The sequence below is a fragment of the Henckelia pumila genome, chromosome 4, assembly GCF_033568475.1.
Source record: "Henckelia pumila isolate YLH828 chromosome 4, ASM3356847v2, whole genome shotgun sequence".
NCBI lineage: Eukaryota > Viridiplantae > Streptophyta > Magnoliopsida > Lamiales > Gesneriaceae > Henckelia > Henckelia pumila.
In genome coordinates this window covers 201297692-201314633 of record NC_133123.1, presented here as the reverse complement: position 1 = coordinate 201314633, position 16942 = coordinate 201297692, and the positions used below count along the sequence as shown (strand labels likewise).

Sequence of the window (16942 nt, the reverse complement as noted above, 5' to 3'; positions counted from 1 at the left end):
GTCGAAAATTGTTGTTCCGAGTCACAAGGAGTTGTGAGCCCACGGCTAGCTGTATCCCTGAACCATTGAGGGTCACACAGAGTAATGGATTTTTAATCCCCGTTGAGCTAGTTAAATTTAAAGAGTTAAATTTAATGAACAAAGAAGTGGGACTTATTATTTAAGAGTAGAGGAGTAAGATTTCCTAAAATGACATAGGGATGGGCATTTTTGGAAATCACTAAATACGGATTCAGAAAATTTATCTTGACTCTAAAAGATGCAGAAATGGTTTCTGTGAACATTGGTGAAATTGGTTTATCAATCTGAGTCACGATGAATTTTATATTAATTTCTGAACATGCGGGCTTTGCTTGTCAGGCTTGAACTTATGACTAATGGGCCCTAAGCTGTTAGCAGCCCACATTATAAATAAGTTATTGCAGTACAGAAATTATAAAAAAAATAGAGGTCACAATTTTCGAAAACCCTAGCTGATTTTCTCTCTAAGTGGCCGCCCCCCTCCCTCTCTGCTCGGGAAAATCCAGCCTGTGAATTTTGAATTTACAGTCTGGTAACGGATCAAATTCGTTAATTCTCTTCGTAGAAACTTCTGATAGATTTTCTAGTGCAATCTATCAGAGGGATTAAATCTCTGTTCGTGGACCTGATTGAAGAACAGTTCGTCCATCAGTTCCTGGGATATACAACAAGAGCAGAGTAATCTGTTGGTGTCCATAATCTCGATTCGAGATTGAAGGTAAAAATTTATAATTGTTATTTAATTTTTACACACACAATTTAATCGTAAAGTTTTGATACCCATTATGGAATCGTTACATATAAAATTTTAAACTTCCGCTGCACCGGGTATCAATTCTGATTGATCTGATCGCCGTTCTCCTACACAAATGAGGTTAAATAAGAATTAAAACATGATTTTGGGAGCACAAAGAAAGAGCCTAAGCATCGGAAGAGGAACCTAAAGCGTCGGAAAATGATTTTGGATGTGCAGAGTGGCGCCTAGGCACCTCAATGATGAGGTTAGTGCATGGAGGTAGCACCTAGGAGCCACCATGAGGCGCCTAGGTGCCGTTGGTTTGACCTGACCAGCACCTAGGCGCCGATCCCTATGGAAAAACGTGAAAAAAAGAGTTTTTTGCAACTCAAAAAACCGGACGTGTTGGGCTTTAATTCTCAAGCATCGAGACTTATAAAAGACATATTCTAACCTACATAATGTGGGAATCAAACGCACACAACACAACACAAACCAGATTTGAGAGCTGAACGACACAAGAGAAGCAAGGGTTTGAAGGAAAATCGATTGCGAAGACGAAGAACGCTGAATCTGGAGACAGAGACGCGGATTTGGCTTCGATGTTCTTTCTCTTTTCTCTCCTAATTTTGAAGTTTGATTTTTAGATTCATAAACATGTCTTTGTTTTTGTCTTTTTTCATTATGAACTAAGCTTTTTATTCTAGAGGAATGACATAGCTTAGTTGAGACGATTTCTATGACTCTTTGATTTATGTGATTGAATTCCTCAAGTTTACTTGTGTTTTTTTGGATTTTAATGTCTTTCAATTTATTGGTCATAGATTTAATGTTAAATTTATTTGGAATCTGACATTCGGGAGAAGAGATTTTGAATAGGATCATAGGAAAATACACTGTTGAATGTTTATATAGCTCGGGAGGCATATAACATCAACAAAGCTTAAATAAGAACATCGTTTTGACAATATAATTAAGTTTAGATTTTTAATAGGGATATTGGAATCAAAACTTAATTGATAAATTATATTTTTTACTTGGGAAAGGAAAATAGAAATAAGTAAGTGTTATTGGCTATTAAATAAGTGGAATTAATGAAAATAAATTCGTTAGAAGTAGTCATCATCAAAACTAAGTGAAATCAAACTTCTAGATATTTTTCTCTCCTTGATATCTCTTTATTGTGTGTGTTGCTTGCTGGTTTTTCAAGTTAATTTATTTATGTTGAACATATCTGATTTCTGAATTTTCTAAATAAAGTTTGGTCTATTTTAATTACAAGCAATTATATAATTTTAAATATATACTCCATATGAAAAGATACTCTACTCAATTTTTATTAAAACTTGACATTGTGCACTTGCGAGCATAAAATACGCAACATGTATTCTGTCGGTTGGTTTGATGAATCATTTGAGTTTTCGCTGGTTATTAATTGATTATTGTGCTTTAAGATATTTATTGTATGCTTAAGTTTGATTAGTAGGTGATTCCGAAGCGGGCCACTACGCAGATTCCATCAGTGCTATAAACTCCCAGATAGAAGGAATCACTGCCACTACTCAGGCGCATTATGTGTCTATTCAGAGTCTAGATAACAAAGTTGATGGCATTTATGCTCAAATTGCTGATCTTTTTCAATTTATTGTGGATGCTGATGCCAAAAAAAAATACAAAAATAAGGCCACCGTAGTCTTAGTCTGTTGTTGCAAGGCATACTCAAGAAGAAGACAGGAGATTGGATCCTGAACCTGAACCGATCGATATACCAATGGCCAATTCTCCTATCAACCCAAACTTGTTTTATCTAGATTAGATACTCTACTTAATGCTCTGCTTTTACTTTAAATTTCCATGTTTAATAATTTAAGTTATTGTCTAAAAATCTCTTCAATTTTTTTTTTTTTTTTTTTGCTAGGTTTGGAATCACCAAAAATAGGGAAGTTGTTAAGTAGTTTAAAATTTTGGTGATTACAGCCAGTAGACCTAGACTAGTCAAAATCAGTAGAACACTAGAAGATAACAACAGACAAGAAAAAACAGATCTCACTCTAAGATAAAACCAGTAGATATCTCAGCCAAAGAAAAACCAGTAGACATTATTCTGAGATAAACAGAGTACTATAATTTCAGTATTATCTCATTTAATAGCAGTTCTGAAATATAGAACATCACATTAATTAAATGAACCGTACAATAACATTTATTGCATATTTCTATTTTGAGAATGAAAGATATGAGAAGATAAAAGTAGTCTATCTTTTGGTACAGGTGCATTAAATGAAGCTTTAAAAGATTTGTTTTGTTAACGTTGAAGAAACACTATATAAAGCTCTTTGACATCGTCAAGGAAAGTAGTGAAACACTTGCTATCAAAATTTTCATCAATTTTCAAGTTTCTCTACTCCTCAACTACTTAAGTCACTCTAGCACGCTCAAAAAAATATATCAGATATTCAAGATCAATTTGTGTCTATTATCTATCTTCTTTTTTTAAATCTTACTAAGAAGAGTGAACCGATTGTAAAACTGAGAAAATAGTTTTTTCTCATAAGTAATTCACAGTAGGCAAAGGTAAGCCATGCTGAAGTCGGTTTGTACAAAGTCGTGTACCAATCAAATATTCTAGTGATACATTCTGAAAACATAAGAAGGAGAGACGTATAAGGTTTTCATCCTTCAAACTTCCTAAAACAAATCAGTATGCATCACCCTCTCTTTTGTCATTAGCTTCAACAAATCCAGTAGACTGTTTTTTGCAATATTCTAGTAGCCTACTGCTTTGGTATTCAAAATGAGATCACCTATATTGCTGCCACCTAACAGAACTTGTAGATAAAACACTACGTATAAAAAAATCATTTATTTATTTATTTATTTATTTATTTTAATAGGGAGGAATGCTCATACACAAATATATTAACTATGAATTTAATAAATCTGCTCGAATAGTTTTGACGTCGGCTCCATATGGGGACCCTTTGTGCTCTCCGGAGTCTTGGCTCACTCCACAGTGCACCCCTTGATAATCTATGTCTAAATGTTGATGCAGCTTTTAATGAGAGCATTAATAGCTATGCAATTGGACGTGTCATCAGGAATCACGAAGGTCAATCGATTTTAGCTTTTGTAAAAAAGATTGAGAAACCCCCATCGGTCCTATATGCTGAACTACTTGCTATTAAAGATGGGCTAAAGATTTCTAGTGAACATAATCTTCAGATTCATCATATCACCTCGGATTCTTTTCTTACTATGCAAGCAGTCATGTATGAAGAAGAAAACCTCAGTTATGTCGTTGCTCTTGCTACAGATATCAACTACTACTAGCTTCTCCGGGAAATCCCACTATTAGACTCAGGCCCGGACCTGACATGAGACGAATGAGTCTACCACCTCAGGCCCATGTCCAAAAGAGGGCCCAAAAAAATTAATAAATTATTATTAGTGTATGTGCGCCATAAAATATTTTTTAAATTTCATGATTTTGTCAAAAAAAATAGTATTATTGCAACTTTGTCCTCTTCATCAAGTCATCTTTATGTCTGAATCTGAGGTTCGAGTCACATCGCATGATAATTAATGGAGTTGACTCTTGGGTTTCAATTTCACCACTCTCTTTCATTATTGATTTTTGGATTTCATATACTAATTATATGTTATTTTTATTTTTATTTTCTAATTTTTTTGATTTTTTTAGGAATGTTTGTGATATTTTTTATTAGTGGGCATGATTAGGTATAGTGTAAGAAATTTTTTCAACCGGTGCATTCATTTTTTTGAGTTTCGTATTTTGTCAAATAATTGATGTTTTTGCTAATAAAATAGCAAAGTATTATTTAAGTGATTATTTATAATATTTTAGTTTATTATTTAATGACATTATAAAATTTTTTAACAGCATATGTTTTTCTTATAACTAAGTTTATAGTATTTTGCATATTTAGTTTTCAAAAACTCTCTTAAATAATAATTTTTAAAAAATTGAAAAAATTATTTTGAAGTTCGACTCAGACACTAAAAATCATAGGTATGGCACTGCTCTTAGTCATATACGCCGATTTGCGAATGTTGTTGCACATTTGATTACCGATTGTTTTCTCCTTTTTGGCTATTAATCTTATAATTAAGGATTTTTCTCTCTTTCAATAAAGAGTAACACTCCTGTGAGACAGTCTTATCCGTGAGACGGGTCAACCTTACCCATATTTATAATAATAAGTATTACTTTTGGCATAAATTATAATACTTTTTAATGGATAACTCATACAAGAGATCTGTCTCATAAAAATGACCCTTGAGACCGTCTCATAGGAGTTTTTGCCTTCAATAAATTAAAAAGGATTTCACTATCCCAAAAAATATAATGAATTTAATAAATAATATTTTATTTAAAATAAAAATCTCGTTAGTTCTTATGCTTAATTAAAATGAAAGTTAATTTAAAATTATATAAGAATATATGCTGACAACTATTAACTCTTTCGAAAAATGAAAATCAAAGTAACAATTGGTATTAAATATTGTGTGTGTATTTATATTTAAGGATATTAACAATTTAACAATAACTTTTTTAGTAATTAACATTTTGTAATTGAAACTAATAATAATAATAATAATAATAATAATAATAATAATAATAATAATAATCCATTTTTTTCGTATAAAACTTAAGTTGGAATGTGCTTAAAAAATTATTTTAAAGGCAAAACAAAAGGGTAAAGAATCACCAAAAAAGCAACTAATTTGGTAGAAATTCTAAATCACAGATGAATACTGCATAGCCATAATTTTAAAAAAATAGTAAAGAAAAAGTTGTATTAAAAAATAAGAATTCGCCGACCTCATCGGCGAACTCTGATAGTTTTTTTTAAATAATAATAATAATCTATACTATATAAAACAAAAACACCTTAGTAAAATTTTGGTATGCTCATTTATTTTATTTTTCAAAAAAAAAACACAAATTTATCAAATTGCAAAAAAAAAAATTTAAATTGAATCTTAGAAAAATAAATAAATTTATATTATAAAAATACATAAAATAAATTTGTATATAACGTTATGCGATTAGTAATAAATAATGCTGGACCGATACCAGCATAAATCTCCAAAAATCATTAATAAATAAAAGAAATCCGCCACTTTGATTGGCGGATCGAACACATGAACGTAACTACAACAGGCAAAAGAACTTTAATCTGGCACCTCAAATGCCGAGGTTTAACGTTTTCTGGACCGGAAAAGGCGGAAAAACAGTGAAGTTGCATAGCATAAACTAATAATCCATATCCATACTGCACAAAGTTTCCAGTTTCTAACAAGCCCAATTGGTTCGTCTGTACTAAAAGTTAGTCTATAACTTTAATTTAACATGAAATGACCATACAAAATCATAAACTACCCAAAGTTTATCAATGTTTTTAAGTTAGTTATGCCGATAATCACATTGTGCTCCTTTCCTACATCGGCCATTTGTGTAGAACGGACACATCGTTTCTCGCTTGCTAACAGAACCTCTGCGGCCGCCACCACCAAATGACGACTGCCTGTTCCAAGGTCTGCCACCACCAAAACCAGGTTCTCGACCCTGATCGTTATGATGTCCTGAAAATTGACTGCCGCCGTAGTTCTGTTGGCCCACCCACAAACCCTGGTTCCCTTGTTGTGCAGCACCCCATCCATGGTTCGTATTTCCGTGTGCTGACCCTTGAACAGGAGCGGGAGCACCCGGATTAGCACTCGGTGGACCCCACCCATTCCCAGGTATTGAACCTTGAACTGACGGAGCGACCCAAGCAGGGCCCAGAGCCTGCACCTGTCCCGGAATATTAGCCCCTGCATTTCCAGTGGGAGCAACCCAACCAGAATTTGTGTTGATTGTGGATTGGATAGGTGGTCCCATGTATATATTTGAGCTTGCCGGGGATGGATTCCCCCATCCCATGCTTGCGTTCGCATGTGGAGTACCCCAGCCAGTGTTAGTAGCATCAGGCACGGCTGGAGGATATACGTTTGGTTGAATGCTTTGAGCTGGTCTCTGGTATTCAGGTTGAGCTGCAGCATTGGTATTTAAATTTGAGAAATTTGCTGCATAATTCTGCACGTTCGGCACAGCCCAACCATAATTAGGAGGCTGAGACGGAGCAGAGCCACCCATAACCTGAGTTTCAGTTAAAGGACTTTGACTGACAACTTGGTGGACCATGGTCGACTGATGGCCATGCATCTGTATTCCATGCTGTTCACTAGTTGTGGTCGACTGAAAACCCAAAGAATTTGCCGGACCCACCTGAAATCCTTGTTGGGAATTAGGTGTCGGGCTAAAAGCGGCGCTAGACTGGATAATAGTATTCAAAACCGATGCATCAGCAACAGAAAGTGTCCCAATATTAGTTCTCTCGACGTTAGGCGATGGATTAGCATTAATGAGACCACCACCTTCTCCTCCAGTCCACCCTGCATTACTTTGCTTAGGAGTAGGAGATGGTAAGTTGGCTATATCATTTCCAATCCATTTTTCGGAAAACAATTTTGTGTGTGACACCGGACTTTGATCAACGTTAGTTCTATTCTTAAGATGGAGTAAAGATGTTCCAGAAGCCTGATCAAAATGGCTGGCTGAGATGGGTGGACTGTGGAGGGCATTAGCTGATGGAAGAATATTGTCAACTGGTTTCTCTTTCTTGAACTTACCTTCCAGCACATCAGCCATAAGTACGGAGTCCTCTTGCTTGTCCGTGGTTTTCCAGATCTTCAGATCAGTAGGAAAGTAACCTGTGTTGCTCCATTTACGTAATCGCACCATAGAAAAGGGCCCTTGAACTTTTCCAGAAGGGTCTTGATAATGCCACATCTTTTCTGTTTCATTTATTACAGTTGAAGTTTCTTCAATCCTGACTGGGAGAGATGCATCTGAGGTTACTGATGAAACACCAGTATGTGATTCACTTCGGGACACATTGCGCCTACCTCTGTCGGCAGATTCGGAATTAGAATTCGGGTTCTCCAAGTATTTGAAATCTTGTGCATCTTTTCGGCCTTCAAATTTCCAAGAAACTTCATTTACCATCTCACCACTATGAGCAGCATTGCCAGAAAAATTATTACCAAACAGATTTCTACTCAATTCCCTGTCCTTGCTCGAAAATTTTCCTGCACTAGCCCTTGCAGAAGACTCACTTCCAGGAGAGATTAGGCCCCTTTCTCTCCTGCTAAAACTGGAACCTCTAGATCGCAGGAAATCATCTGTATTCAACAAATCATTTTACATAAACAGTTACGACTAGGCAAAGGTTACATTACTCACACACCAGATACGGAAATGAAGAAAACCTCGTCTGCCGTCTTCAGCTTCAGGGTCATTCTCATCAGATTCATAACTTGGATCCATCTTCGGATCGGCATGTATTTCAGGAATTTCCTTCAGTTTGTGACGACGCTCTTCAGGGGTCTTCAAAACCTGTAACTTTTCCACACACTCTCTGAGCGTGGAAACAAGTCAAGGCTAACTTGTCACTTTGAGTTATATATAGCATATGAAATCCACATGCTTCGAATAAAGAGAATAAACAGCATAAATAAACATCCAGATCATAATAACAATCTTTTGATGCAAATAATATCTGCACAACAGCACTCTAATTAATTGTTGGAGTAAACGACGAGTTTTAGAGTTTGGATTGATAGATGATCTCATTAGAAAATTTGACAAAAAAAGTAACTGTTCTAAATGATTTCTGCCTTCTACGTGCTATGATAAACAAACCCCAAACAGAGTATATCTGTCTATCGTCTAGCTCTGCAACTGTGTATTTGTTGAATGTTGATATACAGGAATTGCAAATGGTTGTGAATATACTTGTTTACATAACTCACAAGCAGAGTCATATATTTTAGCCACATGCATCCCGTAACCACGAGAAACTTATTCATACTTCTACAGGCCTAAGACTCAACAAGACAGGCAACAAGTGAAAGCTTAACTATTTAATCGATCAAAAGAAAACAAAAAAAGGATATTCTTTCCGTCGTCCTAAATCACTTGCTCGATCACGAAGATGACTGAGCCGCAAAGTCTCTGACTCCAGCCACTGCATATAAACACAAAGAAATATGCTTTAGATAAAATGACCTAACATATGGAACTCTTCGTCCACAAGGAGAAAAGTAAATAAACAAACCAGGAGATATTCAGTTCAGGATTTCATATATCATATAAGAATAAATGTACGCGTAAATTAGTGAAAGGGTACCATGTCCGTTGACATTTAAATTGATGGTTTAACAAACAAATTAAAGAAAAAGATCCAAAGACACTTAAATTATGCAACCCTTTAATAAAAGTAAGAAACGAAACTATTCCGGAGAGTGTTCAGAAGAACAGACCAAAAAACACTTTTTTCAAGACTATTTATGATGCTTGAAACAGCATTTTTGCCAAAAATGTGGCTTCTGCTTCTCTTCTTCTTAACAAGTTAAGAAGTCGATTTTCAATCACAGCTTCTGTTTTTACACAATATGGAAAGTACATTAAAAGTGGTACTCAGAAACTCTTTTTTTTTTTTATTTATTTTCAAAAACGAAAAAGGAAAAAAAAAAAAACAAACAAACAAACTCATATTTATAATAGAAGTTAGATTTTTTACTCTAACGTGTGGATACACGGTTAGAATATTACGACCAGAACAAGTCGCTCAGCATTTCCATCATTACATGAGTGCCAAAACTTTCATTACGCCCAGTTATTAGAGTTTCAATAAACAGAACAATTTCAAAAGAACAGAAAACAAACACACATCATTAACTCTGGCCTCCTGAATTTCCATGGTCTTGTCAAGAATTTCACCCTGCAAACCAGAAATGTCGTTATCCAAGTGTGATGCAATGACGGGGAACAACTCTAGCGGGGTATGTAAACAATTACCACAGTCAGCCTACTGATCAGCCCACACTTGATACTCTGGCGCAGACGCTTGCATTCCTCCTGTAAAAGTTGTAAAAATCAAGGATAAGTGATTGACGTCTAAAAACCGAGTCAATTTGAGATTTTGAAAAGCTGAACATAGCCTATAACATCGTAACTTAATTTCAATAGGACCGAGTGACCGACTAGCACATAGTAGTTAGCCAGTGCATATCAAATACGTATAATAATTTCAACAAGAAGTTTTACTATGTGGCAATTTGAAGTACCTTGATAAATCAAATCAAACACTGGGGGAGTGGGGGCAAACTTGGGGGTGGTATATAGATAACATTGAGAAATTTTCTTGTAAAAAGAGGTATTGAAGGCTCTATTCGATGAAATCACCTCAGTGAAATCCTGATTTGAGATTGTATCAATCGAAGTGACTTCAGTCTTGTCTAGATTAAGTATCTCCAACACAATGTCGGTGGACCTTTTACCAATTTTGTATGGTTCCGCTGCCTTGCTCGTGCCTGCAGATGAAACACAAATACGATTCAATTTTACTGTTTACATTCAAGGGGTAGGTGCATATGTAGTTAAGAGAGCTAATAGCTACTATGGTAAAAATAGTCAAAGTTCCAACAAAACTTAGGAACGATAATTGCTGTACAGTGGTTACAAATTAAAGAGAGAGTTCTTAATCACAGTGGTAACATACAATAGAAAGTTCTTACCTACAACTTGCACTAATCTATACAGGTCTTGTTTTTGACCACTACCAGAAATCCTTATCCGAACAAACATCCCAATGACTTTATCATGAAACTTCTCCACATCCTCAAGTAAGTCCTCCATCAATTTTCTTCGCAGGTAAATTAAGCTAATGTTGTGCATGTCAATAGCTGCATAATCATCAAGATTAGACTGTGGCCCCCGAAGACCACCTTTTTTGCGTGATTTGTGTTTCCTATCTTTCACACCCTTGGTCAGATGGTCAGTATTGCCCGCCATATCTAACTGGTTATTTTCTGTGTCAACAATACTTCCTTCAACATCATCATTCTGCTCATCTCTAATAAGAAAATGAGATTCCAGAAGTTTTAACATTTCAAAATGCCCAACTCGAGGTTTCCCAAATAAAACTTCGAGTCTTGCGTCACATATAATTTGACTTTTCCGGCGAGGATCACGTAGTTTGTTTCTTTTTATATACTCAAGCAAAAGACCCTGTACATCAAACTGGGAGAGCACAGATGTGTCACCATTTTTCATGTGTGAAACAAGTTCAAGTAGCTCCTTTGATGCCCACCCAGAGTTGACTGATGATGCAAGACGTTCACCCCCAGTTGTTACACCTGCCCTCACCAAATCCTTTTCTTTCACAAGAGATTTCGATTTTTTCCCTTTCTTTTTTCTTTTGGATTTGGTACTTTTCAAATTCTCAACAGACTCTTCTGAACCAGATCCTTCATCAATGTCATCAGCCTGGGCATCTGATGATTCTTGTTTACTGGGAACGGACAATGTATCCTTTCCCTTCCATGGGTTTTTAGCCTCGGCAACCTCAACAGACGAAAGTGACAGCTGAGATTTCAATTCGGTATAGTAATCCTTGAATAGATACTCCCAGCTACCTTTATCATCGAAACTTGTTAGAGCCTGTATCGGTCAAGGACGACCACAATAAAACAATCAGACTGATGTCTACACATAGATTAGAATGGTTCAGGGATAGGAAATAGAACTTATTATGTAAGGTACACTTTATCTAGAAACTGAACATAAAGGTGCTACATAAAGACTAGAATCTGACATCAAAACAAAAGGAAGTGAGAAGCCAATGCCCAAATGCAGACCATAAATAAATTTAACAACATTACTGAAGTTCTCAGAATTTCATCATTTAGGATCAACTGTAAGTGGCACATCGCCTCGGTGGAAAAGCTATGATGTGTTAAATTAAGCTACACATAAATAATGAATAACATGGTCCCGCTCAACTAGGGGTGCAAACGAACCGAATCGAGCCGAATAATGGTAAAATTTTAAGGTTCGAATTCGGCTCGATAAGAGTATATTCGAGTTCGAGCTCGATTCGAAGTTCAATAGTTTCAAATATTTTGGCTCGAGTTCGGCTCGAAATGAAGTTCGAGTTCGAGCTCGGTTCGAAATATTCGAACCTATTCGTGAATTATTCGGATATTATGGTTCGTAAGCTCAAAATGTATATATATTATTATATAATTATATTATATTAATTAAATATTAAGGCTCGCGAACTATTCGCGAACTATCGAATGGAGTAATTTCGGCTCGAGCTCGGCTCGAAAAAATGTTCGAACATGTTCGAATTCGGCTCGAGTTCGATAAGCTCGAATACGAATCAAATATTTATCGAGCGGGCTCGTAAAGCTCACGAACAGGTTTGGTTCGTTTGCACCCCTACGCTCAAGTATAAAACACCCATTTAACATATCCCAGTTAAATGATTAATTAATCTAATTCAAAGTAAGAATCTTCTAGATCCTTGGACATTGTGTACAACAATCATATGCTCCTATTAGGCTGGCAAGAAAAAAAACAAATATGGCTGTCTCCCTTATGTTTAAGCCCGGATTTGGATCTCTGGCAAATGGAAACAAACAATTCCAATCAATCAGCAGGTGAAAAATATGATTGCAAGCGAAAAAAAAAAATATAGCTGAAAAAGGGGTAAAATGTATATTTATGTCATGAAAAGGCAAGGTTACCCATGCACAAGTATTTAAACAAATATGATCAATACTCAACTTTGGAAAACAAATGCCACTAGTAACCTGTCAGACAGTCAGACTTGAAACTAACATATCATACAACCAAACCATTAGCAGAGAGGGAGAGAAAGGACATACATCACCGCTTCCCTGTTCATTGTTCTCGATTAACATGACAGTTTTCATGCAGGTCTCACAAAAACCTTTATTTCCTCTGACACATAAGATAACCGCTTCTTTAATACATTTCTTGCACAAGGAGAATGTACATGTATAGCACATAAAGAGGGCATTCTTCTCGCAAATGCTACACATATGCCAACCTGAAAACAAGAAAAGCACAAAGGCATTATATGATGGCAGAAACACTATATGGGCTTCAAATTCAGATTAAAATAAATATAAGTTGAAGCAGAATACAACACACAACACAACCATCTAGACCGTCAGAGGAGGCATAAAAAGGACAAACTAAGACATTTCTTGGACCCAAATTGAATAGAACGAACATATACACAGGAGAAATTTCTAGAAACATATTCCAAGTCCAGTCCACTAAACTGCATATAGCAAAGAGCACACAAACCTAGATATAGTACACCGCTCCTATCTCACACTTTACAGTCTTACAGGGTCAAATAGCGACCAATGGGACAGGTGGTTTGTTGCATGATTTGTTCTAAGTCAACCTTTAGTTGATTAAGACTTTTAACCGTAGACACATGCTTTTTATTTATTTTTTTTCTTTTTGAAATTGGAATTTCATGGAGATGACTCCATTGCAGAAGTTACTCAAGTTGTATATGAATTTTACTATCAGTTCAACGTTTAAATAATGTCTGAAAACTATACTGCACAGACAGATTAAGCGGTGAGTTTAACATGTATAATTGATTTCAATATGGTGAAAGCATCCTGTTTTTACCAAATTATTATGTGAAGAAACCTCGGATGCAAACAATATTGGGTATCCTCGATGCTAGAAGTAGCAAAGGTGAATTTTAAACCTTTGACATATTTATCTTAGTAAAGATTTTAAATTTACTTTCTTGTGAATTATATTTGCACATTCAGTTGAGGTATTTTGGGTTTTAAATTCGGCTATAGTCAATATATATTCCGTGCTGCTGGATTAGAAAGCTTTGATGACGGTGCAAAGCTTTGGATTAAATCCTCAGCACATCGATCTCATACTTGTTGAAGTTTATTCAGGAACGATCCAAACACTTGCAAGGCAATATATATTGAACAGTTCTCGTCAGTGCAACACATCACAATTCTCACATAGACATCCCCAAATCTCCCCATTCCCAGGGTCTGTCTTATCACCATATCTACCAGTTGATAGTAGCTGCGAAAGTAACCCACTTAAGCATCAGTCAACAATGTAAATATAACAGAGTTTTTATTTAAGCTCTAATCTAGAGAAAACTAAGTCAAATTGCCACATAACCAATGGGTTTTGGTGGCTGCACGATACATACATATATAAATATAAATATTCATGGGCTGTACTCCAAAGAGTTGAGACTTCCAATAAATGTCATTTGCAACGATCTGAGCAACTTAAAAATGGAAAAAGAATAGACAAATTTAAAGATTTCTTCTGTCTGGGTAGATATGGAGAAAAAGGGGTTCGACTGTCTGTCAGATAAGTTAAAATGACACCAAAATTAAATTTTCTTGGTATGTCAGTGGCATGAAAGTGGGATCGAAATTGAGCCTCTATAATACTCATGATAGTCTAACACATTCAACATGCAACCCCCCATAGCATGGCATCTGAAGGTAAAAATCTGTATCAATAATCTTTATTTCCATTTCAATTGGAATTGAAAGCAAAGCCCTTTTCGAAATTACAAGCCCATAATCAAATGAAGTTACAGAACAGATTAGCATGAATAATGAACAGATCAACCAGTGTACCAGAAATGACAACTTGCAACTTATGATAATTATACCAAGCAATTTATTTATTTTATAATTACTTGGATTAACACGACTATTAAGTGTTAGCTTCATGATGCTTAGATAAAAAGCAATTGCTCAAAGCATAAATAAAAGGATCCACTATCATCAATGTGTGCATGAGTATTGAGGTGAGGTGAAGGAAAACATACCACAGTTCCATCGACCCTTCGCCTTGAAAAAAGCTTCGTCTCGATTGACACAGGTTGGATGATACGCCTTTGGGCAACCTCTGAGAACAATGGAAGAAGTGTAATTAATGAGAAAAATTAAAAAGAGTCACCAAAAACTAAATCAAAATAAAAGAACTACTATTTCTTAGGCAAAATTGAGAAATTCAATCCAACACCTCGAAAACTAACCTCCGATCACACAACACGAGCTCCCCACCATCAAAGCAAATGAAGCAAACGTCTTCTCCAGTTGTCTTCCTAGATGAGGCCTTTCCTGTGTATTTGGCGTTCAAAGGACTTTTAGAAAGCTTTCCTCTCTTCCGCTTCCCTCCGAATGCTTTCTCGGATTCAACCACATCTGTTTCTGTCTCCATTTCAGTGTCTTGAGTTCTTATCTCCTCCTCGACAGTAGGTGTATCATTGTTTTCATCTAGTACCCCAGCTGACGAATCATTCATCCCCTCACAGGGATCACCCTTGGAGCTACTAGTTATCTTTGTCTCAACCTTTGTGTCTTCCAGTGCGATTTCGTCAGTCACCACATCCACTTCTGTCCCTGTTTTCACTTCAGCGTCTTCCATATGAACCTCAGCTACATCACTTCTAGTCATATCTGAATCCAATTCCTCCGCTGTTTCAATTCTAAAGTCTCCTGCAGCAAGATCCTCAGGTACTATCGTGTCATCCCTATATTCCACCACAATAGCATGCTCATCTAACTTGAAATCCTTTTCAACTTCCACACTCGTGTTCTCAACTTCCACCATCTTAGTATCATACATCATATCCTCCTCGGCAGTTAACTCTTTATTCTTGGCAAGCTCATCTCTAGCATCAACACCAGCATATTCCATGTTACCTAGTTCATGAACCTGCACATTTTCTCCGGCATTAACTATATCGAGATTCACCTCGGTTATTAGCTCCATACCTGTTTTAACATCTGCGATGGACGTATTCTCGGTGATCAAGGAGCTAACCTTTTCTTCTTCAACATCAGAAGATTTTTCAGCTGTCTCAACTGCCAAATAAGTAGCAGCTAATTCAATCTTCTCCAGATCATTAGCATCATCCGCAACCATTAAATCTGCATCATTTTCTATTGTCAGACTATACACCTCCTCTGGTCCCGGTTCTTGAAACTTCTCTCCTTCCCTCATCTTCCCCTCCAACTCCTTTCCTGATTTATCATTCCATAGTTCCATCCCCTCCCTATCTTCTACAAAATCAGGGCCGCTCCCGAATGTCTGGGCCTCGGGACATGAAATAGTTTCGGTTACGTCAACAACAACTGTTTCCACCTTGGAATCAACTACGTGTATTCCGGGCATAACTTCTTCCACTTCTTTCTCTCCAACTCGTTGGTCCACCGAAATTTCATCCCCTCCCGCCTCCACCTGCCACTCGGAAAACAGTAGCGCATCCCCTGCGCCAGTTACATCCTTTCCCACGTTAACATCATCCACTCGCTCACATACTTGGTCTGCTTTTATTTCAAGCACATGTTCCCCAACCACATGTGGTCCGTCCAACTCTACGGCCGCCTCCGTGATTTCCGACTCTGCCGTGACATGATTTTCCAAAACAACCTGTCCTTCTCCACCTCCGGCTGCCACCTCCTCTAAAACATTCGTTTCAGTGGTTTCTCCGCCGACATTGACATTCAATCCACCCAATACAGGGAAAAAATCGCAATTTTCTCCCATCTTGGTTTCTTCAATTCCAAAATTTTCCTCTTCCATTTCCGATTCGCGGGGTTTAATCAGGTTCAATTCAGTCTGTGCATCCTCAGCGCGAGTGTGAATTCTACTACGTTTACAAAAACCTAACCCTGGTTCCGAATTGCCTGGCTAGCCATGTAAGCTCTAATTTAATAGAAGAAGAAATACTCCAGATTGGATTGATTCGATTAAGGCCTAGGGCTAGGGCTGTATTTCTGGTCAAAGCGGGCGTGTTTTCGATGTTGTCCGAAATTTAGGCCTGAATTGGTCGTCATAAAACGAGATGTAATGCCCATTGGGCTTTCTTGGGTGGATTTTTATTATTATTATTTTAAAAAAATGTTTTGACCCAAATTATTTTCAAAATTTCCCAAATAATAATTGAAATTGAAATAGAATTAAGATGACATCTAAAAACAGTTTATAAGTTTTAAGTTCAAAATTTTTTTGGGTAAATTTACTTTAAATTTCTAAACCTAAACTAAATTTTGTGTTCAGTCTCTGTCAGGAAAAAAAATATTTACACTCTGATCCACGAAAAAAAAAATTGCACTCCCTAGACCTACATGTCTTTTCAATAGTGAAATTTATTGCAAAACATTGAAAATATGGTACTAGTGTATGATATTGGAGCACTAATTGGTTTATATGTGGTACAA

At 36.4% G+C, this 16942-nt stretch overlaps 1 protein-coding gene across 2 annotated transcripts; it reads right to left on the bottom strand.

Moving 5' to 3' along the window:
* Positions 1 to 6009: 6009 nt before the first annotated feature.
* LOC140867630 (zinc finger CCCH domain-containing protein 19-like) lies at positions 6010 to 16476 on the bottom strand. Of its 2 annotated transcripts, XM_073272687.1 has the most exons (11): positions 15543 to 16476; positions 14752 to 15434; positions 14542 to 14621; positions 12560 to 12744; positions 10403 to 11327; positions 10071 to 10198; positions 9684 to 9743; positions 9556 to 9606; positions 8780 to 8850; positions 8093 to 8247; positions 6010 to 8005 (listed from the first exon to the last, which is right to left on the bottom strand). In XM_073272687.1, exons 1-11 carry the CDS (start codon positions 16302 to 16304, stop codon positions 6186 to 6188), a joined length of 4920 nt encoding a protein of 1639 aa, XP_073128788.1. In that variant the 5' UTR covers positions 16305 to 16476; the 3' UTR covers positions 6010 to 6185. The 2 variants fall into 2 exon arrangements, with proteins under 2 accessions (XP_073128788.1, XP_073128787.1); XM_073272686.1 differs by having other exon boundaries at positions 14752 to 16476.
* Between the last annotated feature and the right edge of the window lie 466 nt (positions 16477 to 16942).

What these genes read in the sequence shown, in the direction of transcription:
- LOC140867630 (XM_073272686.1), bottom strand. Translation starts at nt 16,304, where the DNA reads ATGGAAGAGGAAAATTTTGGAATTGAAGAAACCAAGATGGGAGAAAAT. An exon ending in AGGAGGCCAGAGTTAATGAT is followed by an intron (nt 8,851 to 9,555) that starts GTGTGTTTGTTT and finishes GTTTATATGCAG; the next exon opens with TGGCTGGAGTCAGAGACTTT. An exon ending in AGCTGAAGACGGCAGACGAG is followed by an intron (nt 8,006 to 8,092) that starts GTTTTCTTCATT and finishes TGTTGAATACAG; the next exon opens with ATGATTTCCTGCGATCTAGA.